This window comes from Enhydra lutris, unplaced genomic scaffold, assembly GCF_002288905.1.
Source record: "Enhydra lutris kenyoni isolate GAN:26980312 unplaced genomic scaffold, ASM228890v2 scaffoldscaffold10, whole genome shotgun sequence".
NCBI classification, from domain to species: domain Eukaryota; kingdom Metazoa; phylum Chordata; class Mammalia; order Carnivora; family Mustelidae; genus Enhydra; species Enhydra lutris.
The window spans coordinates 11443995-11469740 of record NW_019154094.1 but is presented as its reverse complement, the minus strand read 5'-3'; the positions used below and the strand labels follow the sequence as shown (position 1 = coordinate 11469740).

General features: G+C 50.6%; 1 protein-coding gene across 3 annotated transcripts in view; it reads right to left on the bottom strand.

Annotated features, from left to right (window-relative positions):
- LOC111143738 (calcium voltage-gated channel subunit alpha1 D) overlaps positions 1-25746 on the bottom strand; it is a 299470-nt gene that overhangs the window by 47415 nt on the left and 226309 nt on the right. For all 3 annotated transcript variants that reach the window (XM_022497561.1, XM_022497562.1, XM_022497560.1), the window contains 10 exons: positions 23405-23534; positions 19991-20050; positions 17217-17323; positions 15737-15824; positions 14776-14883; positions 14636-14688; positions 13070-13216; positions 11382-11583; positions 9233-9391; positions 7795-7905 (listed from right to left, as the gene is read on the bottom strand). In XM_022497561.1, coding sequence (XP_022353269.1) covers positions 7795-7905; positions 9233-9391; positions 11382-11583; positions 13070-13216; positions 14636-14688; positions 14776-14883; positions 15737-15824; positions 17217-17323; positions 19991-20050; positions 23405-23534 — 1165 coding nt within the window. The remainder of the gene's footprint in view (positions 1-7794; positions 7906-9232; positions 9392-11381; positions 11584-13069; positions 13217-14635; positions 14689-14775; positions 14884-15736; positions 15825-17216; positions 17324-19990; positions 20051-23404; positions 23535-25746) is intronic.

The following is a 25746-nucleotide window of genomic DNA, read 5'->3' as shown; positions in this document are numbered from 1 at the left end:
AGAGCGCACGCATGCGCACGAGCACACGCGCGCCTGTGCAGCGCAGACCCGGGGCCCTAGACCAAGCAGTTTAGCAGAGCAGAGAGCCCTCTGAAAAACCTGCTCTTGCCCTTGGGTTTAGGACCTAAGGGCAACTTCAAACCCTCAGAGGAGGGTGTGCGACCCTTCTAAGTTGACTACCCTTACACAGAAGGGTCAGCAGGCCCTCCCCCTGTTCCTTCCACAGTTTCTCTCTTCTCCCAATTACAGTGCACTGTGGCTGGGCATTTCACACATTCTTTCTGTGCTCTTACACCAAACCAGTACCTCCTGCTCCTCACCAGTGCAAGGATGATGAAAGGTGTGCTCGGTCTTCACAGAGCCCTTGGCCTCCCGTTGGGACAGGGGCACAGTGAGGCACGCAGTTCAGGGCTCAGAGCTGTGGGGTGGGGGTGGGGTTCATTCTGGTATGCGGGGAAGGGGACTGTGCGGGAAGCCCACACAGGTCTTAAAAAGGAAAATAGTCAATGGTGTTGATGCGCTAAGGCTCCCACTGGCCTTGAGAGAATCCTTGTACTCCAGCTCTCCTCCCTTCCTTTTCCACCCTCCAGGCTAGCACAACTCCTTGTCATCTCTCAGAACCACCAGCAGGTTCCTCCCCCTTCACCTGCTGCCAGGCAATCCCCACCTCCCCACCCCCACTCGGTTTGCCCAAATCCACTTCCTCCTTCAAGGTCAGACTAAATGCCAGCTCCTTGAAGGGACCTTTTCAGATCCTCCTGCCCCCTGCTCTGCTTCTCATATGTCCTCATCACGGAATTTAGGGTCTTTGTAGGTTTAACCCACTGAAAGCCCTCTGAGGATAAGTACCATGCTGACTCTTCCGTCTCCTCCTCCACTAGCCCCACTATCTACCTCCAGAGCCTTGAGCCCATTGCTCCACACACTGCAATGCCTCTTTCTTCCACTGACCTAGCATCCTACCATCATTCAGATCATTCTATCTTGCAACAAGCATGGAGGCAAGACGTCCCTATGATCATGACTTATAAATCCGTGTATATCTATGTGGCATACATTTTACATATGCTCTCTTGTAGGCTCAGCACGGTAGGTGCTAAATTCATGCCTGCTGTCTCCTGACACCCCCTGGAAACCCTTGGTCAGAAGTGTGGGGGTGGGCACTACACATAGGGGCTTCTGGTTGTAAGGTCAACAACTCTGTCTGAAAATCAATGGTCTTTTCAAAAAGTTGGAACATGTTTTGGAAATTTTAAAAAAATATCCAGGTCTGAAATCTATAAAAAGGGGCCAAGCATGGTTACAACTGGGTACACTTAGTGAGGATGAAGAAACCCAGAACAGAAGGTACTTTGAAGTGTCAGGTCCCATGAACTTGTGATCACATGCAGGCCCCAAGAAAGCCACTGTGGAGCCCCAGCCTTTGATGACACCATAGAAAGGGTACACTCCTAATAACTGGAGGAGGGCTGTTTGTTCTAGTTCCTGTTGATCATTCCAGATACAATTATGGGAGAGCTGTGACACTAATTGATGGTTTGGACTTTAAAAAATTTCATCTTAAATAATGTAAGATTTTCGCACCCAACCTGCCATGACCTCTCACCCACTCCTCACTTCTCCCCTCTTCTGTCACACATTGTCTCGCTGACCGCCATCCTCCCAGACGCCTCATCTCAGACGTCCAACAAGTAAACAAAGGCAGACTGCCTGTACCAACCCTGCCGACCTGTGTACACAAGCCTAATGGGACAAATCTTGATGAATACTACGTTTTGCACTTTCTAGCTTTTCTTTCCAATGCTTCGTGATTCCTGGCTGGCAGACTGGGGCAAGGCCAGCACTCTGAGGGCTAGCCTAGTGCCACTGAGTGTGCTGGTCATGCTGGCCAGCCAGGACACAAAGAGCTTGTGCCTGGACCCAAAGGAGTACACTGCTTCCTTCACAGAGAAGGCCTCCTAATACAAAAGTCAGTTGGGTCAAGTGCTGAGCACAGTAGTGGGGGTGGCAGGGTCCCTTATTTACATTGTGTGAGTAGGTAACAAACAGGCATTTGACCAGCAGCCTTGCCATAGGCTACTCTGAGGGCCAGAGGCTGTCCCTCCCTTCCTGGGTTTAACAGCATCTCCAAAGAAGAGCATGGCAATAGTTCCCATCTCCCCTAGAGAAGGGCTAATGCCTCACTGAGACAGCTGGGCACCTGTAACAATCAGACCTCAGGGGTATGCAGAGCAGCTGAAGACTCCAAGTTTCTCCTCCGCTCCGGTCCAGGCACAGGACCAGCCCCTGCCCACAGCTGTACCCCCACGTGCTGCTCCTCCCACTATAGTAGGCTGTTCCCCCAAGGCCAAGGATGCCCCCCGCGCACCTACTTTGGACTTCAGTCCTGAACAGCTCCTCCCTGCTTTTCCAGAATTATCAGGATTTACCACAGAATCATTCCCATTGGCCTACACACTATCCTCCAGCTGGCCCATCCTGGTCCACTGTGGTACATATGAAATCAAGAGAGGCTTCTCATTTAGGGTCCTGGAACATTTTTGACAATCTTGTCAACTCTCTTCAGAAGATCCCTCACACTCGCAAGTTGTGCCCCAGTCCTAGAGGACTCCTGTACTGAAGGTACATACCCCTAATCCAGGCAATGGGGGGCTCAGGCTGATGCAGGGGGCTGGAATCACGGGCTCAGATAAGGTGGCTGTGCCACGGGGCCAACAGAGGCAGAAAATGCCAGGCTCTCTTTCTCCCCACATCTGATTCTGTTTAATAGCCTCCTATGTAATCAAATCACTGTCGAATGAGCACGACTCAGTCCCCCGCCCCTTTCCCACCAAAGCCACCACAGTGCCTGGGTAACCAGAAGACGAGACAAAGGCTTCTCACAGAGCACCCATCCCTATGCCCTCTCCTCTTGGCCAAAAATGATAGGATCTCCTGCTACTGAATGCCCAGGCTAGGGCCCTCAAGCGGAATCAGCAGTCCCTAGCACCAGCCAGAGTCAGCTTTTATTTTTTGTCCCGTCCTACTGGCTTGGAAACACCAAGCAAGTCTGCTATACGCAATAATCTTCATTTTTCAGAAATATGTCTGACTTGGAAATTTTAAATCATAAAGCAGACTCATGTAGCCATTAGGGCCAGGAACTTACAAGATTTCCAAGAACTCTGATAGTCTGTCAGTGTCCATGTCACTCCTGACAGTGGGCTCCTGGGAGCAGAGCTGGAACCCCAGCTGGGCTATAGCACACAGGCGTGGCACATGCGTCGGGGTGACGTGTGCAGAACAGAAGCCAGAGAAGCAGCCCAAGTCTGGGTTCTTTTGCTTCCTGGAGTCTCTTTCATCTGCAGATCTGAAGGAGCCCACACAAATCACCCACTTTTGTGATTTACCATGGCAGCCAGATCACTCAGAAATTTCTGCCTGGGACTGTTTGGGCAGTGCTGGACCCAAGAGATGGCCCACAGAACCAGATTTCAGGAGACACCATAACTGACTGCTTTCTAACTAGCACAAGACTTTCCAGAGGTCAAGTGGGGGCTTATAGGAAAGCATTCGCGTTTGGCCACTCTACTCTGATCAAATGTCCTGTGACAGAAAATATGCTACGTATCATCTCATGCCAGGAGGCTGCACCTATAGGCTCATCCATTTACGCCTTTCTTCATCCCACCCATCCTTACTGAGTGGCCAGCATGGAGCAGGCATTGTGTGGGACACATGAGACCCAGCCTGTGACCTCAAGCAGCCACTCAGCTGTTAACAGGGAGATCCAGAGAAGTACTGATGAAGACATCACCCAGCAAGCCTCCAGTGGACACGCAGGGGAAGGGAAGAACAGACTTTGGCTGAGCTGGTGGGGAGGATGTCACAGAGGATCCCGCATTTTAGATGGGCCTCAGGCAATAGCAAAGCAAAAAAGGGGCTTCCAGATACAGAAGCACGTGCCATGGAAAGGTTTGGCTTGTTAACAGCTGGGAGTGGGGAGCATAGAAGGAATTAGCGGGGAAGCAACTAAGAAACAAGGCAGAAGTTCAAATGGGCCAAGGTTTGGTAGAGGACTTTGAACATAAGACTAAGAAAATTCTCATTTTTTGTTGTTGTTGCTGTTTTCTCATTTGTTTCTTTTTGTTTTTTTTCCCTCAGGCAACAGGTGGCTGTACCAGAGTTTTGTTGTGTTAGATGAGCAGAGAGGGTCTGAGTGTGGGAAGGGGAGAGGGGAGATTCAGCAGTCCAGGGAAAGGAAGGGCAGGAGAGGTCTGGATGACAGGGATGGCTGGCGAAGCTCTGGGCCTGTAGGCATTTACCAGGGGAGAAGGGGACCAGGAGAGCACCCCGAGAAATTGTGACATCGAAGGCACGGGCTGAGCCCACAAGGTCTGGAGCAACGTTCTAGCTAAGGAGAAGAATATTTGGTCTCAAGTATTATTTGGCATTAAAATGAGTCACTTAAAATAGATGTGGTCACTGACAAACTGTAAAGACTACTAAATGTTCTTTCTAGGAAATGGAAGGTGTCCTTCAAAAAGATTGTTAGTACTCTGTCAAGAGCCCGTATTCCTACCAGGGGCCCTGGGACAGGGAATGCCATCCCAGGAGGCTGGTGGCACCAATGTCAGTGTCCACTGTGCAGCAACTCTGCACTGGAGGAGTAGAAGGGCGCCGGAATACTCTCCTCTTCCTCCAAACCCAACTACCCTTGACTTCTTCCAAGTCCAGGTGGTCAGGAATATAAATTAGCCATTTTTGAGGTTAGAACCAAGATCAAAATGCAGATCTGGGAACAAAGTGTGGCTATTTGGGGAAAAGCCCACAACCAAGGCAGCTAACCAGGCCTCGGGTACATGCTGGACAAAGACAGATGGACAAAGAGGAAGAGGGAGTCTTAGCAAACTGGGAGTGCTCTTTATTCCTGCAAGAGCCAGTACTTTCGAGAAAGCCCTTCTTCTTCAGTTTCCCTCCTTGGAGCAAGAGAATTCATTGGAGAAGTCCAGTGGCTTCCCCTGGGAGTACCAGAGGGAAAGACCAGGAAAGTGGGCTTATCTTACTTCAATTAGGACCTCTCTTTTAAAAGCCTAGGATGGCACAGTCACCTCCAAGTCAAAAGTACAATCCAGAGTGTACAAGGTCAATGTCAGATGGTGGGTTTTCCCTTGGGGAGCAGAGAGAATTCACTCAATGGCCTCCTCGTACTATTACCTAGAATCTATGCTCAGAATAGCTCTTCCCACGCAGGGGGCAGCCAGCTCCCCAGCTCTGGGTTTCCTGCCTGTGCCTCTCCACCTCAGCCCTCCCTGCTTATGGAGGCGGGATGACCTGACCTGCCGAGTCCGCCAATGACTTCTCCCTCAAGGTGTGTGCTCTTGGGAGGCTCCATGTCTCTGGCGGGTCCTTGAATACAGAAGTCTCCATGGTCAGGTTTCCTGACTTCTTTTAGCCCATCCTCCTCACAGTGCCTTATTCTCCATCAGGAAGAATTTTCTCCAACTTGGCTTTCTGTATCTGAATGCCAGAACAGCTGCAATCCATCTCTCCTGACAGACGCTGGTGAGCCCCTCACTGTGGATAACACTGTCCCAAGGGGCCCTAAACAGACTCCTCACAGAGCCAAAGGCTTTCCTGAGATGAGACCCATGGGCTAGGGTTTCCATGCGGCCATCTCCTGGAAGAGTCTCCCCTTGGCAGCCTCTACAACCTTGCTCCTCAGTCTGACTGCTGATGAGAGAGGAGGGGGTCTCAGCAGCTTCTTGCTGAAACCCTACGCCCCTGGGCTTGCTTTGTCAACCCAGAAGAGAAAAACAAGGACAAGTCGGGAAGCATTTTAAGAAGGGCTTGGTTTCTTGGTGAACGGATTCTCTCCCCCTCCTCAACATAAAATCTGCCTATCCTGGCTTTGGTGAATGCAGAGACCTCATGCACATAGATGCTCCTACTGCTGTTTGCTGTTTCATGTTATAGAAATAGCTTGCTGGGCAAAACAACAAAGCAGCACAATTTCTAGCGGAAATCACTCATTTTAAAACTCTGATTAATCAGTACTGATTAAAAATTAGCTACTCATTTCCCTCCTGATATCACCAGTCTGATCACACGCCACCAAACCCTCTTCCCCGGTCTGATAGCAGCGGTTTACTGTGCAGAAGGGCACATGAGCCCTTGGGTGCACTGGCCTGCTAGTGGGTGCACGTTCGCACACGGACACACACGCACTCTCACGCACACATGCCATGGGCAAGTGTGCCTTCTCTTCAGCCCAGAGCAAGCTCTGAAACATTTCGGAGCTTAACCACGAGGCAAGGGAAGACACGGCAAGAGGATCTGGAAACGTTCCGTGGGTGGGTTCCGTGTTGTCTCTCTCAAGTCCTTTTAATGTTCTTACTGGACAACCTTTTTCATCAATCCAGACAAAGATAGTTCAGAGAAGTAAAGGTGACAGGGAAGCAAACCAAAAATCTCAAAAGGAAATTAAGATGGATTTGGAAAAGGAGGAGATGTTTATGTATGTAGATATGGACAAGTCACAGTAAGTTAACATCTGGCCATGCATAAGGTGCCAAATTTGACCCCACTTCAATCACCCCAAGTGATCACTTACAAGTGTCCTTTCTTTTTGGTCCACAAAGATCTGATAAAGATTGCATAAAAATTAATTCAAATTAAAGAAAGGAACAGCTTCGGGTTAAAATTCCAAGGAAATTCAGAGTATGCGAAACCATCCTCTCATAATCCGACTCTCAGTAAAACCAGTGTTTTAGGCCCAAAATGCCTTATAGATGAACCAACAACCGGGTCCCCAGATTCTGTCACTTACACAAACTGAGAGTTTGGGAGCTTTGCTAGCAAAGAAGCCAAGGGTCCAATGTCCCCCAGCTCAGCCCAGATTTGCTGCTCCGTCTACAGTTTTAGAACGAGGGGACATCGAGACTTGATGATGATGGTGGTGGTGGTCACAGTAACAGTACGGACGTGTCCGCAGCATGTCACTGCGTGGTGGCACTCTTCTAAGCATGGCACAGATAGTGATTCCTCACCCCTCCCACCTGCCTTGTGAAACAGGGCTGGTAGTGTCCTCGCTTTACAGGGGAGGAAAACGCAGCACAGAGCCAGAAGTAACCCACTCGCATCAGCAAGTGGGGAGTATGGGTTTGGATCCAGAGCTGGATGCACTCTTCGGCACCGTTCTGCCAGCCCTGGGGCAGGGTCTGCTCCCTCCCGAAAGCGACACGATATGCTGACTAGTCCAACAGCGTTTAACAATTTCATGTCTTGTTTTGTCTTAAACTCAAGTGACATTTCTCTAAGTCAAATAAACGGTAAGAGCTCTCCAACCGGTAGAACTTTCCATAAAGGGTGAAAAAGAAGCTGTAGACCAAGGACAGATAGAACCAAGGTCTTTCTCCTGGAAACCTAAAAGTCAAATCGAGGCTGAATTCTTTCTGATGGGTTCTGTTAAAGCAGTTTCTCTAGTGCTCGAGCACCGAGGCCAGTTTCCCTGAGACAGCATGATGAGCTCTTCTAGAGACAGAAAACCCGCTTTAAGCCCATCTCCATTCTACAAATTCCCAATTCTGGCCCCCCCTTCTTTTTCTCAGAATTCTTTTCATGAGGTTTTACTCTGTAGTTTTGTTTTCCCATATGTACTCAGATGCTCTAATCAGATTTGAACGTTCTCAGGTGATAACCTAGTTATTGGCCAGAACAGTTCAGCGTCCCTCAGTAACACAAGACGAACAGGAGGCCTGTGCTTCCCTGGGGTGATTCGGCAACAGCCTTTGAGAAGTGGGTTCAGAGACTCACCTTAGGTTTAAATGCGATGACTTTCAAAACCATCTCGACGGTGAACACCCCCGTGAAGACCATGTTCAGGATGTCCATGGCGTCGTTGAACATCTTGGACTGCTCGTAGTGCTGTGGGCGAAGGCAGAGGCATGGTTCTCAGGGGCCTGGCCCAGCCGGCCTCATGAAAGGAGGCTCCCCAGCCCCCTGCTGCCCGCAGGCATCCACCCTCTGCTTGGACATGGAGGCAACCTCCACTGGTTCCAACGGCACATGGTCAACTCACCACAAAGCACAGGGGGGCCTTGACGAATGAGGATGATTGGAAGATGAAGGGGAAAGACATCCATTTCCTCTGCTCAGGATGAAGGGATTCCCACCCTTCCTCCCAGCAGGGGTTCTGTTCAGGGCCTTGACCCACGCACAAGGCAGAACCCACCCAAATGCCTTTGACTAAAGACAGGATTTGGTTGGGGATAAATCTGATGCCATTTAGGTCCACTTTGTTCAATAGAAGGCAGTAACATCTTGACCTCATACTTTCTCCTGCTCATTCATAAAGACTTAATTTGAAAAACATGCCAGAGACTGTATCTCTGGTGGCTTTTAGATCCATTTTCCAGACAGCACTGGGAGCTGGTTTGATTTACTTAAGTTCTTAAAGTCAGTGCAGGAAGTGGATCTGGACCTTGGCCTTTGCTTCTGTCCTAGGGCAGTATCAACTTCACAGCATAACTGCTGGAAATGCTCACTGTTAATATCAAATTGGCCAACTAAAAGGAGTCACATCCCTTGGCCCCAGGGTGGCGAGAGGTAGCTATAATACAGGCTAAACTCTTCTCCACGAGCTGGAAGATTCTCCACCACCATCCTAACCATTCTAAGAGCTCCCTGCAGACAGGGACATGGCTTATGCTTTGTTTTTCAACAATGGGTGTTCACTCTGGGTTGGACCCAGCGCCAAGTGCCTGGGGTGAGTCATCCAGCGCAAACCTGGCCTCAGACTAGGTATGAGAGATTTCCCATTTTGTCAGTGAAGAAAGCAAGGCTCAGGGGACTTAAACTGCCTTGCCAAGATGGCCCAGCTGGTAAGGAGTAAAGGCAGGATTGCCACGCCTTTCTGCCCTACTCCACACAGACCCAGCTTTAGTCCTTAAATGCTCCCTGGCTTCAGGGGCCCACAGGAAGTGCTGATAGAATTGAATGCCAGACTCGGGCTCCACGGGAATGTCACCTATGGTCGTGCGGTACAGACAGTCTCTTAAAACAAAAGAGCCATCTTAAATGCCTACCGTGAGAACCGTTAGCCAGAAGGGGGCTCTGGCCAGACTACAGCCCAGACTCATCAGAAAATCAAACCCACTCTCATGTGAGGGGGCGGCACTCGGCCCTCAGAACTGGGGGCAGGGGGCTGCGCAGAAGGCCCAGACGTGACCCCCGCGGCTGTCCCCATTTTTACCTGCATGGCCAAGCAGAGTGTGTTGAGCATGATGAGGACAAACATCATGTATTCGAAAGGCGAGGAGTTCACCACGTACCAGAACTTGTACTGGTAGGGGTTTTTGGGGATGTATCTCCGCAAGGGACGTGCCTTCAAGGCGTATTCGACACACTGACGCTGCAACGGGCAGAAAAGAGCAAGGAGGGGTCCTGAGCACATCCACGGGAGGAGGATGCCGGTCTCAGCTGCTCGGCGAGGGCGGACACACTCCCATCGCAAGGGACTGTGGACCGGGGAGAACCATGACAGCACCCCCCGCGGGCACCACCCTGTGTCACTGGCCACAGGCCCCTAGCTCGGCACCTCCTCGGTTCCTCACAGCAACCTGGGGGGTGGGTAAGAGGAGCACCCGGTGTGCCTCCATTTTCCTTATTAAAACAGATGTCCAGACTGGGAAGTGTCTTGCCTGAGGCCTTGCAGGCAGAAGCAGAGGAGTGAGGCCTGACTCCGGCCTCTCCCCTGCCTTTCCTCTACACCAGCATTGTATTGTGCCTGCAGTTCTGCCCAGGGCCACCTCGAGGAAAGGAAGCCAGTGAACAAGAGGCAAAAAAACCCCTCCAGAGCCCAAGGGGCTGGGCTCATTCTCTAAGACTCGATCCACAAGACACACGTCTTGGGAGCCAGACTGTAGTAACCACACGTGTCTAATGGTGAACCAGCTGTGTGTCTCCCTGGGACCTTCTGAGACTTGGAACTTGTGGTAGCAATGATGGCCAGAGCACTATCCTTCCCACTCAGTCTGGGGCTGAGGCTGTTCCGCCCTTTGCAGGCCAGCGGGAGCCTCCAGCTCCTTCAGCTCAGCCAATGGCCTCACTTGCTCCTAGACCCAGACCTACTCCCGGTTGCCTGCCTTGATCCTGGCTTCTGTCTTTAGATAGCCTCCCTCTGTTCAGGATCTAGCCCTGCTGTGACCTCACATACTGTGTCCAGGAACCCCCAGTTCGAACCTGTTCTGGACCTCAAGAGGTCCAGCTTTGGCTCTGTTCTCTGGCTGGCCTGGACCTTGTCCTCAGATTCTTCCAGGGGCTGGGAGGTAGGGGGAGAGTGGCTGATGAAGAGCCGAGCCAGGCTTCCCGCTGACCATCACTGATGGGATCTGAAGGGGTGCCCTGACAAATAAAAGCAACCCCTTCCTACGAACCCAGCTGGCCCTGTCCTTACCACCCCAGTGGGCACAGCTGTAGCTCAAGACTGCCTCACCGCCTCACCACAGCCACTTCCCCACAGGAAGCCCGGGCTGGCAGATGATCCCCACTCCTCATGTCATCATCAAACAGAGGTACTACCGAACCAGGGCCTGGGGGAAGTCCCAGAGCAGACTCTCCATCTTTTAGGGCTGGAAGGGACCTCTAACAGTAACTCTGGGGTGCCCTCAATCAAGAGAGAGGGAAGCAAGCCTAGAGACGAGCAGTTCTCCTGACCCCCCTCACATCTTCATGCAATCAGAGCCAAAGGCCCTGCTGCTGTTAGACTAATTCGAACAAGACAGCAGATACCGAGAGTGACCCCAGTACAATCTTGGGCCCACGTTTAATGTTAGTAACTCTTCCTGCAGTGGGATAGGTTATTTCTTCCCGAGTCAATGGTTCTCAAGCAGGGGACATTGGGCAATGTCTGGAGAGGTCCTTCAGTTGTCAAAACCTGGGGTGGTGGGTTGTGACTGAAATTGAGGGGGTAGGGGGCAAGGGATTCTACTAAACATCCTAGAAAACCACAACAGAGAACTATCTGGCCTAAAATGTCAGTAGTGCGGAGGTTGAGGAGATCAGACACGATCCCCTGTAGGACTGTGGGAGGGGCAGTAGGTACTTCCTGATTCTGAGCTATCACTAACGGGATACACCCGCAGAAGGTGGCCTAAGCGTTCTCTGATTTCTCATCTGCAGGGTCCGGTAGATTTCACAATGACAGGGTCTGGTCTGTATCTGGAAAGCTCACTCTTCCCAGCAAGGACTCAAATCGGCTGAGAGGGTGCTGTGAACAGGATCTGAGCCCCAGGACAGAGAGCGGGCGCACGCCCTTCTCTGGGCATGGAGGAAGCTGGCCAAAGACAAGCCGCTTCTCTCTTGCTCAAGGGACAGAAGCCCAAACAGTGTGTGACTTTAACCTGATTTTTGTCCAGCTCACAGTTCTTATACTCTTTCTCTCCCTGCTCCTGAAATGTGACGATGACGAAGCCCACAAAGATGTTCATCATGAAGAAAGCCACGATGATGATGTAGATGATGAAGAAGATGGAGATCTCCACGCGGTAGTTGTAGACGGGGCCGACATTCTCTCCGTTCGAGTCGATGGCTTTATACAGCAACCTGGAGAACAGAAGGACCCGTTGAGCCCTCCCCCCCACTCAGCCCAAGCGGCCAAACCGTGTGCCTCTTCTGACCCCCTCCGTGGGCCTTGCCTGTCCGACCCTTCCCCAGGAGCCCACCCCAGCCCCTGGATGCACACAGGTCTCCGAGGCACCCTCCTCGGCTGGCATTAGGCCCAGCAGGCTGGGCCCCCAGAGGAGGGAACACCTGAGATACACTTGGTGACTGATGCTCTGAGGGCTGAAAAACACAAGATTTCATGGCAATTCAATAGTGCTCCTTTCTCCTGGCAGGACAGACGAGGGACAGCATGTGTAAGACATTAGTGGAACTGAAAACTGTACGTATGCCAACGAAGAGAATAAGCAAGCAACCCAGGATTTCCAAAGAACTAAGAGAGGAACCCCAAACTGAAATAGACCCAGAAATTAAATATATACCAAGCAGAACTCTCAAGAGGGTGGGGGGGATACTGTAACACCCCAAGTTAAATTCACCCCCACATGGATGTAGACTCCACACCGCCAAGCCACGCACCCCGAGGCACCCTGTGCCAGCCACTTTCCCATCCAGCTGGAAAGGCAGATACTACAGTTGTCCCTGTCATACGGAAGCTCAGAGAGGGATCTAAGTGACCAAAGTCACACACCTCAGGGGCAGAGTCAGGAGACGAGCCCAGCCGCTTTGAGCACCAAGGCCCAGGTCCATGGTCTCCCCTCGGCTTCCACTCTGATTAAGGCACACTGCTGAAAACCCGACTGCAACCAGTGCCTCCACCAGCAGGAAGGGGCTCACTCCTGTGTCTCTGCTCCCAGACCCATTAATTCCCTCATGAACAAACCCCACCCAACAGTCCTTGCATTGCACAGGATTCTTCTGTCAGTAACTCCAACTCTCCCATGCATCAGAGAGTTCCACCAGCCCCGAGAACCAGCCTGTCCACCTTCCGCCATTCCTCTGGGTGTGACAACCTGGCATCCGGACTCCATGTACGTATGTACGTTCAGGTGGCGGGAGCCGGAAGGGACATGGGGATCAGAGCAGAGTAACAAAGGCGCAAGAGACTTTCTTTTCGTATTCTAGCTATTCCCTTCTCGCTGGATTTTTTTTTTCTTTTAAGCTTTACTCATCAAAATCCTAACCATTCTTCAGAACCCTATTCTGCACATCTCTGATTCAACAGATCCTCCTGCCTGGTCAACTGCTTGAGACTCTGACTAGGTTTGGACCTTGAAGGGAGGAGCATGTCCAGACAACTGCTTCTTCCACGGTGCCTGACACAGCACAGTTCACGCGGCCGGTACCAAACACACCTCTTATGAATGAGCGAGCGAGTGGGTCAGAAATAGCATGTTGGCAGCCATCCGTGGCTGGCCCACGTTAGAACTCGGAATGAATGATGGAATGGATGGATGGATGGATGGACGGATGGACGGACGGATGGATGGATGGTTTGGGACACTCTCAGGAGGTTCTCTATACTCACGCAGGCCAGCCCTCAAATGTGGAGACCGTGAACAGCGCCATCATAGCAGAAAGGACGTTGTCGAAGTTGAAATCACTATTTTGCCAGATCCTCTCACGGACCACAGGGTTATCAACATCCCCATCCTTGTAGAGGATGAAAAGCCCCCTAGAGAGGAAAAGAAGTGTGGGTCATCCTGGCTTGACATACGATCAGTCACAGCTGCCCCCAGCCCACATCCCGGCCCCACAGCTGAGCACCATGTGACTTTGTCTTCCTCCTGCTGTGCATTTCTTCTACTCTAAGGTTCCAATAATCATTGAGTACCTACCAGTTTAATGAGCACCCCCAGAAAAACGAGGCGGCCAGCCAGCATATGCCTGATAACACACGAAACCTACCAAATGATAAACACCTCTCATATGCAAGGGCTCTGAGCGTACACTGAATGATCAGAAGCTCCAGGATGGAGCATTCTGGAACCTCTGGGAAACAAGCCCAGGTATCCTCTTAACTGCATTTTGGTTGTCCTCAAATTCCTTCACTTTGTACTAACAATAGTCCCAGTTTTCTTTCTAAAATAATTCTATGATTTCTGGTACACAATATCTGTCCTTGAGTTTCATTTCTGGAAAGAGACCCATGTCTTTATGTCACAGATGGGGAAGCAGAGACTCAGCGAGACAAGAGAAGGGGTCTTCTGCCTGCTGCCATGCCACGCAGCGGCAAGAGGTGATCCCCCTGTCCCCGCCTGTGTGGATGGTGGCCCTGGGGATGCACAACCAGTCATGTGCAGCCGGCACACTCCAACTGCACCTTCTGGTGGACAGAAACCCCAAACACATGCAAGAAGTGTGAGCAGCCTTGCTCCCAGCAAGTGCACCCAGACCTCAGGGGTGCCATCCCCAAAGGATGGGGAAACATGGACTACCCCATGGTCTTACAGCTCTGGGCAGTGGTTTCGTGTCTGTCTTCATGTTCCTCTGGACATCCTGGGATAAGAGATACAGGTGTTTCCCACCTAGTCCCTCCTCTGTCCACTGTTGTGAAGAAAAACATGCCCAAGATGTGGGAGCCGGGAGCGAGGGGTGAAAGGTAGCTGGGAGAACCTGTCAGAAGGGGCGAGCCAGCTCCTGAACACCAGGGAGTTGACCTTCGAGTTCTGGTTTGGGGAAGAATGGCCCATACAACTGGAGGGAGGGGCTCTCTGGGGGCATTTCTTACTTGTTATTTTAGGTTTGGTGCGCACTCCCCCCCCCCCCACTTAGAGACTCCATGGCAAACATCAAAAGCCATTTATCCACCCTTTTGGGGGTGATGAAGGTTTGGAACTAGACTGAGGTCACACTTGTACCACAGTGTGATTGTGCGAAATGCCACTGAATTGGACTGTTTAAAATGATTACTTTTATGATATGTGAATGTCACCTTAATAACTCCCCCGCCACACCCAACTCTCCAGCCATGAGCTGAGCACACAAGCCTCTCTTGCAGTCTATGATGAAAATTTCTGAAATTTTAGCACAAAGGGATTCTTGAAACTTTCTGTTCTTCCTCATTGCCCACTCTGGCGTTCAGGACACTCACCTGCACTCTTCAGGGTTACTTTTGGCTTCATCTGTACAGCGATAGAACTTCCCCTGCATATACAAGAGACAGGCAGTGAGACGCAGGCTCCCCGCCGAGAAATCAACTGGGCTTCCTGCCAGAAGGCACATTCCCCCTACCTTGAACAACTGGACCCCGATGCAGGCGAACATGAACTGGAGAAGGGTAGTGACGATCATGATGTTGCCGATGGTCCGGATGGCCACGAAGACGCACTGGACCACATGCTGGGGAGAGAGAGGCCGGGAGGGAAGGCGGAGGAGGGTTACCCGCTCTGTGCTTTCAGCCTTGGGCTAATCTCACACTGGCCAAGATTTTCCAGGTTCATGTGCATTTTTATATGATTTTCCAACCCTGGGTTCTCTTGCACTCGTTTTTCAGGTCGGTATCTGTGAGGAGTTACCCCTGAGGCATCGTGGCCACCCAGGAGAAGTACCCCTGAGACCAGCCGCCTCCCTGGTCTTCTCCAAAGGGGTTCAGTCTGGGGGTGCCTGGGTGGCTCTGTCGTTAAGCGTCTGCCTTCGGCTCAGGTCATGATCCCAGGGTCCTGGGATTGAGCTCTGCATCAGGCTCCCTGCTCAGCGAGAAGCCTGCTTCTCCCTCTCCCACTCCCCTTGCTTGTGTTCCCTCTCTCACTGTGTCTCTCTCTTCCAAATAAGTAAAATCTTAAAAAAAAAACAAAAAAAAACAAAGTGATTCAGTCTGAAGAAATGCTATGGGGTCTAGCATTACCAGGCACACAGGTCCACAAGGACCCGAGCCCCCCATAAACGGACTCAAGAAAATGCAAAACCTCAGACCTTTTATATGACCTGCATGAGAATAGATTCAAAGACCAAAATAAACCCAAGAAAACATTACTAACAATTTTTAAAAGTGATAAACAGCAATCACATTAAGGAAAATAAATATACAAAGATAAAGAAAGTCATTTGTAAAATACTTTCAGCACTTGCCGGAGGCAGTGTCGCTGGTCAGAGTTGTCCTTTCTAGACATACAACCAGGTGAAAACCCATCAAGCCTCAGTCCAGCTCTGGCCCCAACCAAAGTAGCCCAGCCCAGAGGGCAGATACCCAGACCTTAAGTCCTTTTGCTCTGTTGATCGCCCTGAGCGGCCGCAGGACCCTTAAAACCCTTAGAATCTTCACGACGGAGATAGCGCTGGATCTGAGGAAAGAGCATAGAACAAAGGCCGTGTTTTAAGTCAGATGAGATGCTCTGAAGTTATTTCAGGTGGTTTTCACTGCAGGACCACTGCCCGTGTGGAGCTGAGCTCACCTCTCGCCGTGACATACACACACACGTGCATGCATGCACACGGGTCTTTCTCTGTCCTGTCCACACTCCAAAGCCCTTCCTGAGCCAAGCCCAGGGGCGCTCCCAGAGGCCCTGACTCGGGGATCCAGCAGAGGCACGAGTTAGGAAATCGCTTTGTTCTTTTCACTCCATGTAAACACTAGGTAGTACTTGGCTTTTAGGCTGCAATTTTGGTTGGTGGGGTTTGCTTTCTAAGTTGGGAGACCTGCTCCGTGTGGGGCTTCTCCAGCCTCTGAGGAGTTCACTGTCAGGTGGGAGAGATGCAGTCATCACCTGCTTGGGGGAACGGACGATGGAGGGGATGTGGGACATGCTGCTAGGAGGGCACATCCTGGGGGAGCCTGGGAGGTGGCACCCTGCGGGGAGGGGCAGGTTAGCTAGACTAAGGGGGAAGGGGCTCCAGGCAGAGGGAGCAGAGTTAGGAAGCCCCAGGCCGAAAAATGCAGATGACCGGGCCCCACAGGTGGCCAGAACATGTGTTCAGGAGGCAGCAACAAGGGCTGCAGGGGGAGAGGGCAGGCACACCTGGGAATTTAGGGGGCTGCAAAGATGCTGTGAGAATGTCCCCTTCACCTGCAACTCCTGGCTCCTTCCTCTGGGCAGTCGTGGGAGGTGAGGACTAACACTTCTGAGGGGGATGCAGCCTTCCCATGAACTTGAGCTCAGAGGTTTTAGGTGAACACATGTTCTCATATGGGGTACTGAGGCTAGCACCTGGGACCCCTGGAGCCTCTGCCCAGGACCCCCTGGGTAGAAGAGGCAGGCAGCCTGCCACCGGGGCATCCCTAGGGCCCTAACTTATAGCCTCTGCCCCCTCCTAGCTGAAAATTGTAGAAGCAAAAAGGAAGGGAGATCGAGGGAAACCTTCAGGAGCCAAGCTAAAAGGGTCCCCAGAGGCCCCCTCCCCACTCTGAGAATCTAGGACCCGAGAATCGAAGTCCTAGACGAACCCGAGCTAGAACCTGGCTTCCTTCTCTCCCAGTCGAGACTTCACTGTTGAAAGCCAGGATCCCAGAGAGTAATAAGGCCCGCCTGGCAGGGGGCATGGAGAGGAGAAACAGGAGAAAGGATGAGCTGTCCCAACGCTTTCCAGCGTGCACACAAATCACAGTTTCCTGGGTAACTGAAGGTAATTGTTAAAGTGATGCCTAGCCTTTAGGAATCATGTTAAAATTCCTCACATTAACCATCCTGCCCCAGAGTCTTGTGCCCCCACTCCTGCACCCACCCCAGAGTACTTACTGGATCCCGAATGATACCAGGGACACCCCAACAACCAGCATATCCAGCAGATTGAAATAGTTCCTGCAGAAAGCCCCTTTGTGGAGGAAAGCTCCAAACGTCGCCATCTATAAACAGAACCATGAGTGATTTACAGATAGATATTTTTTTTCTCCCAGAAGAAAAGAAACCTGGGCTCTTTACAAAACCTTGAGGAAAGTAGGACTTTAGTAACAAGCATGCACTAGGAAGCCAGAAATGTCGACCACCAGGGCTGAGCAACAGAGTATTTGTTCAAAAATGGAAAAGGGGCAGCCAATTTCAGATGGGTTTCCAAAGAAGAGAGCAGTCTGACTCCGTGGCAGCGATGACAAGCTGCGTGTGGGAATCCAAAGTGGGCGGGTCCCAAGAGCCTCCCAGAAGCGTGTGCGTGGCCCCGCTCATTAGGACATCATCATCACTGCCCAGATAACTCGGCCGCCCCACAACATGCTGGCTCTGGCCCCTGAGGCCCCAGGACAGCCTCTGTCACCCCAGCATGCCTTCCTAGTGGGGCTAGTGGAAGCACAGGAGCCCGGAGCCCCCAGACTCTCTGTTCAGAGACTTGCACTGTTTTGCTTGCTGCCAGTGGGTGGTCCTCAGTGAGACACCCAGTTTAGACGGCACCGCCAGGTCCAGGGACTCCAGCACATGCAAGGGGTGGCCCGGAAGCCGGCACAGGCCTCTTCCCTGGGCAGTCGCCCTGCCCTGGAGTCCCACGCCACATGCACCTAGAGCCCGCACCACGGGGGCTCCAGACAGGGGCCTACCCACAATGCAAAAGGACTTTAGTGAGGAAATTCCCAGAGTAAAAACAGCAAAAGTACACCAAGTTCACTGCGAATTAAAAAAAAGAAAGAAAGAAAGAAAGAAATGGCGGAGAAGGCTCGGGTGAGTCCGGGATAGAGGGCCAGAGTCGGTAAAAATATTACACTGAACCATATGAAATTGTCAGCACGCCGCCGTTCTTGACCGACAAAAATGGCAATTTCAAACGATTCAACAGAATCGTCACGGAGCCTCCCCAGCATTCCCACGGCCGGCAGGAACTGCCGCTTCCGACGCGAGATGCTTCTTGGCGAGTCTGCGTTCTCTGAATCCTTCTGGGTTGAAGCTTGTTTTCCACCCTCTAACACGTCCTTAAAATGAAGATTAACTTGGAAGACTGAAGTCACGGAGGCAAATATCCAAAGATTTAAAAGCAGGAGTTGTTTTAAATTTCTTTTAAATAATTCTGTATCTCATTTGCCCCCAAGCCCAAGAATAACTATATCCATCTAATCACTAAAAAAATGTGGGAAGTAAAATAAAACCTCAAAGAACCCCGCTAATGGACTAAGGGGAACATGTCCCCCATTCAGTTTGACGAGAAGGCAAATTACAAAAAAAAAAGAAAGAAAGAAAAGAAAAGAAAAAAGGGCAGCTCGGGATCAAGTAGAGGCAGGGTGAGTCTCCTTGACCCACGAGCCCTGGGCATGCATATGTCTGTGCTCCTCACTGTGGTGATGCCATTAGAGTTACTAAACTGTCAAGGTTCTCACTGAGGAGAGAACGGTCAACCACAGTCCCTGGTTTAAAGGCAGAAAAGTGAATGTGAATTTTTAGATTTTTTTTAAACAAAGGTTTAAATAGAGGTTGGTCAGTTTTGTGCTGTTGTTTTCATTAAACACCACCACCAAAATAAAGGAACTCTAAGTTCCCCATTCCCTGGCAAAGTTCAGCAAGGTTTCATTTTATAAAAGGTTTTGTAAAGAGCCCAAGTTCCACAGGAGTCTAACACAAAATACATTTTTTTCCCCATGATGCACACATAAAAACTCAAAATGGTTTAAAGACAATTGTGGTGAAAATCTCCCCGCTTGTCTCCCCACTCTGAGATGACTGCTCTGACAGTTGTCACGGGTCACACTGTCCTGGTACAGCAGTGACCCACACCGCTTAGCAAGTCAGGGGGGTTCTCGGCTGTCTGTTGCGGGTCTCCAGACCTCGGGGGCCGTCACACTCAGTCCACAAACCACATGCGGCAATGGCAACTCTGAGCTCATGCATGGGCGGTACATTTAGGGTACCCTGTCCAAAGGGCGCTCCCTTTCTTTGCATAAATGTAAGCCCATCCATTAAAACAGATATAAAATGTCTTAACACAAAAAGACCCGGGTTATCTTGCAAATACCATTGCAAGAAAATAGTGTGTTACTATTTCAGGCCACTGAAAACAATTCAGTCCAAGAAACGAAGAGAGATACATTCCTCCCTTCGTAGGATAAATGCTTCTCCTCTGACTCTGAGGTCAGGAAAGGTGGCAGAAGGTTCACACAGACTGATGTATCTGTCATCAGATGACAAGTTTCAGAGGATATATTTAAAAAGCAGCAAAATAATTTCCAGTCACTATGATGAAGCCAAAATAGGTCCTACATGCATTGAAAGGTTAAAAAGAAACAGCAAAAACAAGTTGAATGGTTACGGGGGGATAAAATTCTTTAGTTTAAAAAAAAAAAGTGTAGCTTGATCACAGAAGGCAAAAAATAAAAATAGTCAAAAGCACTTCACGCTTCTCTGCCACGTGTCCCACAGGAGCGGGCCCCTGAGACACGTGGCTGTGGAACCTGTTACCTTCAGAACGATCTCAAAGGCAAAAGTGCCAGTGAAGACATAATCTGCGTAACCTAGCATCTGGAAGGTAAACAAAGAATTGCAACTATTATTGCTACGGCTGCTTTGGGGCAGGTGAGGATCAAGGAAAGAGCCATTACCTTTAACAGGATTTCAACGGTAAAGATGGCTGTAAACGCATAGTCAAAGTAACCCAGTATCTGCAAGGTACAACATGGCGGGCATGAGACACAGGCATCCGGACAAGCGGGGACAGCCGCGCGCCCCCGGGCAGAACCCCCACATGCAGGCAGACCCCCGTCCCCCAAGACAGATCCGCTGCTGGGGTGGTGGGGGAGGACAGGGGCAGCCCCTCCTGGCCAGTTACGGGTCAGCTCTGTGATCAGAGAAGAGCATGAGGGGACACTCACCTCCTCTAACCACGCATGCAGACTCGTTTCCCTGTCTCCGGTCATGGACAGACAGAGGCCCATTTCTACAAGTGCTTTATTAACGCAACCTTTGCTCATCAGGGCATGGCCCCGGCCGACTGGCGACACCAAGTAACCTTAAGTGTTATACGTGATGTTGGGTTTTTCACTTCCTTTTTGGCCGAATGGAACAGGCTGTCATCTAGCTAAGCTTCAGGTTGGTGGGGAAATGTAAACGAAGGTGCAAGTGGCATCCAGGGGGGTCAGAAGCTTCCACGTGCCCCTTCCGATTCCAGCCCATGTCATCAGGGAGTCAATGCCTTTCCTTCCCTGGGGTGCAGGGCTGGGAAAGTCCTCAGTGAAGAGTTTGACTTTAAAAGTAAACTCGTGCTTTTGCATCCCGAGTAACTTGCAAAGTACAACTCTTGGCCTCTGCTCCATATCTAACACCATCCTTTCCTGGCAATGGGTTTTTGCTTGGTTTTTACCCAGCTGGGCCCAAGCAAAGAAAAGACTGACCTGGCCTTTGAATTATCAGTCCAGCTTACAAGTCACATCAGATTTCCTGAAAATATCATCTACTCTCCAACTGAGTCCTGCTCAGGGAACCCTTCTGGGGTCCCTGGTTCTTCTCAGAGCCACAGGGGAGGGCAGGTGAGGGAGGATGAGGGGGGCAGTGGCCAGAGTCTGACTGCTTGACAAAGGCTACTCACAGGGAACCTTTTGCCGCAAAGATGGCAGCCAAGATGCTGCCATTTGCAGAGGCCATCTTGGCTGCCATCTTGGCTGTTGCTCTTCTTCACAGCCGTGCCCTCCGGCTTCAAGAACACTGAAGAGATCAGAGCCAGAGGGACTGTGGAGAGACCCCCCCCTCCCCCAACCCAGACCAACTTCCTTCAGGTAACAGAGGAGGATGCCGGGGAAGGGTCAGGCAGCAGCTGCTCAAGCCACGCAGCCAGGAACCTCCATCCTCAGGGAGGGATCTGCGGAGTGCTAGCCGAGAGCCCCGGGGCCTGTGATATGAGTCTGGGCTCCAACCCAGGGGAGTCCTTAATAGCTCCACCATGGTAAAGGCAGGGCCCCCCCTGCAAAGGCCAACTGTCTCAGCTTAAGTTCTCCACAGGGCAGTCATTGTCCCAACTGTTTCTGTTTTGAGATTTCTACATTATGCAGGACACCTTTTGTATACTTGTGTTTCTAGCCAGGCGAAGAAGGTGTTTCCAGCACACTGCAAGCCCCTGGCCCTTCCTCTATCCTAGGTCACAGCAGGACTGTTCATGTTAGAACTACCCATGTAGCCAAGGCAGACACCGTGGCCCCCACACCAGCAATCCAGCTTGGTGCCAGAGGCCAGAGCTCCTGGATTCAAGCTGTTCTTTCCTCATTCATCCCACTTCCACTAATAACTCAGCAAAGGTTAAAACAACAACAACAAAGGCACTGCATGAGTCCACTTACACGGTGGCATCTAAAGTAGCCAAACCCTTAGTTGGAAAGAAGAAGGGAGGCTGTCGGGGGCTGGGGGAATGAGAAATGGGGAGACGTTCAATGGGTGTCAAGTTTCAGTCACGCAAGATGAGTAAGTTCTGGAGAGCTGCTCTACAACTACCGCCTACCGTTAAGAATGCTGGTTCATACACTTAATTTATCAAGGTCTCATGTTAAGATCTCATGTTAAGCATTCTTACCACAGTAAACACTGTAGTAGTTTGCAAGCACTACATGTACACATATGTGCATCTGTTTAAAAAGAATAACATTCTTGGAAAAAGGGCAGGGAAATAAACTCTTGGGGAAGTAATTACAATAAAAAATGAGAACACGAGGTCCCATGTAAATTAACTCCTTGTCAGTCTATGTTCTAGACTAGCTCCTGACCTATACTCTGTCAATAATGGTATTTTTTTTTTTCCCAGCTTCTTCCCCTTGTGATTCATTTCCATGATGGACCTCAAGGACACTGAGGTCTTCGTTCCATTTGAACACTGAGCTAGAGACAGCCTCAGCGTCTCTAACATAAGCCCTGACCTGTGAGTGCAGATTTGGGACGGGTGCAGGGCCTTCCTCTTCGCATCAACACCAACATGTGCCCTAGGAGGGGAGTTCTTCTAAAATCTGCATATCAGAGTGCCCATGTGTTACCAGTCTGATAAACTCGGGTTGCTAGGCTGCAAACCAACAGCCCTGGAAATGAAAACATACAACACAAGGCTTGATGGTCACAATCAAAATCCTGGGAGGCCGATCTGGGGATTTGTCTTAATCCTCAAATCTCTAAAAATCTGATGACCACAGAGAGGTACTAACCAGGCAAGGCAACAGTGCCCATGGCCTCACAAGCCTGTGGGCCTCCCTCTCTTGGGTTTCCTAATAATGGCCTGAAACTGCACTACAGGATCCAAGCCAGGGCAGGCAACAGACTACAGGTCTTCTGAAGCTCTGAAGCATTCTCAATCTTTGGATGTTCTTAGTGCTGAACGAACTGAACTGTTAAGATGGGAGAGCTTAGGCAAGAACTATTTTAGATACAGTTTCCGAGCAGCCCAGAACAGAAAACTTAACTGGCGACTTGTTCTCTTTGTAAAACTGCCTCCTGGCCCCACCAGAGCATGGTTCTTCCTCTCCACCTCACCATGGGGTTCCACACACCATCGGCCCCTAACTTATGTTTCCCCCAGTGATGAGACCAAGTGGTCCCGTGTGGGCTAGACGTCTTCCCACCAACCTTAAATACGAGCTTCTGGGCACACAACATACCTGGTTCCATTTCTCCTTTCTCTCCTGTTGGATGTTTCCAACAGGGCAGAAATCTCAAGATAGGTGTAGATGGGAATTTGGCCAGGGAGGGGGAAAGAGGGACCAAAATGCTGGCAGCAAGGGACCAAGAGAAGGAGAAGCAGGGTTCCCAAATGCACTGAGTTACTGCAGAGTATTTAAGAGGAAAGGTAGGGGACAGGATTCAAACCAGGCTTGTCCTGCTAAGACACAACCCCCCCTGGCATGCAGGCCCTTAATACCAGCTGCCTCCGGGTGAACGAGAGGCCACCTCTAGCCTTCAGCCCTGCCTGAGTGACGGCCCCTGCCAGAGAGACCAGGGCTCGTCCCAGCCGATGACCCGCCCGCCTGCCCCGGCACATGGCTTACAGTGTTCCTGAAGGAGTGGCTGCGGATGGGGTCCTCCGCGGCAAGGGCAGCGCTGCTGAGCATGATGAAGACAAGGATGAGGTTGGTGAAGATGTGGTGGTTGATGAGTTTGTGGCAGCCCACGCGGATCCTGTAGGGAAAGCCGCTGCATGGACACGGCCCTAGGTGGGGCAGGTGCCTTCTGTGTGCTGGGACTACTTGGTAGTGACAGGTCAGACAAAGGACAGCGGTCTGCTGTGCTGTCTGTGACCCAACCTGGCCAACCCCAGTCACCGGACTGTGAGCCCCTGGAAAGTCCCAGAAGGCAGACCCCAAAGGCCCACAGTGCTACGGCTCTGTGTATGGGCTTCCTGGAGACATCAGTCATCAAGTCCTTAAAAGTGGGGATTATTGTCAGGCTGCAAGTGGAAAAACTTGAGGCTTACGCCTTTGAAATTTCTTAAGGTGACGCAGCCAGTAGGGACTGAGGGAAATTCCCAAACCAGTTGGACGGTGACAGTTCCCCCTACCCATGGCTTCCTATCCCCTCCTTAGGAAGGAACCTGAGCACAGAGCTCATTGCAGCAGCTCACAGGGAGAGCAATGGCTGAAACTTCCAGCCAGAAAATAAACAAGTCATGGGGATGAACAATACAGCAAGGGGACGTTCATCAATAACACAGTAATGACGTCATCGTGGTGAGCACCACGTAATGTATAGACTTGCCAAATCACTACGTTGTATGCCCGAAACCAACACGATACTGTATGTCAACTATACTTCGGCTAAAAATAAAAATTAAAATCTTATACTGCAGCCTGGCTGTATGAAAAGGACTAGTAGATGGGCTTGGTAAAATCTCCTGTTTTGCGGAGGTTCTAAGTGCTTTTTGTTTGTTTGTTTTGTTTTAAGATTTCATTTAGTTATTTGTCCGAGAGACAGAGGGAGAGAACACAAGCAAGGAGAGCAGCAGGCAGAGGGAGAGAGAGAAGCAGGCTCCCCACTGAGCAGAGAGCCCAATGCGGGACTCGATCCCAGGACCCTAGGATCATGACCTGAGCCGAAGGCAGATGCTTAACTGACTGAGCCACCGAGGCGCCCCTTTTGTTTTTGTTTTTAAACTTTGGACCTGACCCCCAAGCACACCTGAGAATGTGCAGCAAAAGTCGTGTCACGCAGGAATCGTACAGGGATCTCACGCACCACGTGACAGCATCTTCAGGGTCCTGCCGTCCCTGACATCCCATGGGCTAGTTAGTGCCAGACTACCCTTGACCTCAACTTTTCAATTTAGAATTTAAAGATGTTGTTTTTAGCCTGTAGAATACATGTATGTTTTACCTTGAAAATATTTTCCTTTTTCACCTTCTCAACTTTATGAGAAACCTCCCTTTGGGAGCTGCTTCGTGCAGGGATACGCCCTGCGGCAGGGCAGGGGGTGGGGGTGCGGGGAGCTTGCAAACTGTTAGCAGATGAGTCTGCGGAACACATCCCAAGACAGTAAGTGCAGGAGTGTTCACGGCTTTGGGGGGTGGGGGGTGGAAATCAATCCATTCCTTCAATATATGTAGATCCAGTGAGCTGTGGGTTTCAGTAATATCAACCGAATACATTTTTTTTTTTTTTTAAAGAGACATCCAGGGGCGCCTGGGTGGCTCAGCCAGTTAAGCATCTGTCTTTGGCTCAGGCAAAATCCCGGGATCCTGGGATCGAGCCCCATGTCAGGCTCCCTGCTCAGCGTAGAGTCTACTTCTCCCTTTCCCTCTCCCCCCTGCTCATGCTCTAAGTAAACAAAATCTTTAAAAAAAAAAAAAAAAATAGACACCCAAACTCTCAACAGTGATGAATTATAAAAACTACCATCAAATCCTCCAGTTACTAAGGACGGCAGCCTCACTTCCCACCTGTGTCTCCTCGGGGACTGTGAAATTCATAGAGTTCTTCTCTGACAGCCAAGAACTGCTTCTATAATTCTAGAAACTTTTCCAGGAGCCATTCATTCCCCCCGGTATGCCATCTGTCTCCGATGACTTAAAACCTAGAAACCAGCTAGTAAATAAATGTCATTCTCTTGTGGTCCTTGTAAGGACTGTGCTCCTGGTGAGCACCTTGCCATTTAAACACAAGAAATGCTATTTTAACCAGGATATCGTCGAGCTGAATTGAATAGCTACTACCTATAAATATAAAAATATCATTGAGCAATATCCCTTTATTGCCATAGAACTCAACAGGGACCAGTGATTTGCTGAACTGGATTACAGGATGAAGATTCTGCGGGGAACTTGGCCACGAGATTCTCATCCCCAAGGAATCTCAACAGAAGGACCCACTCATGAAGGAAGGGTCCTCTGGATTGGAA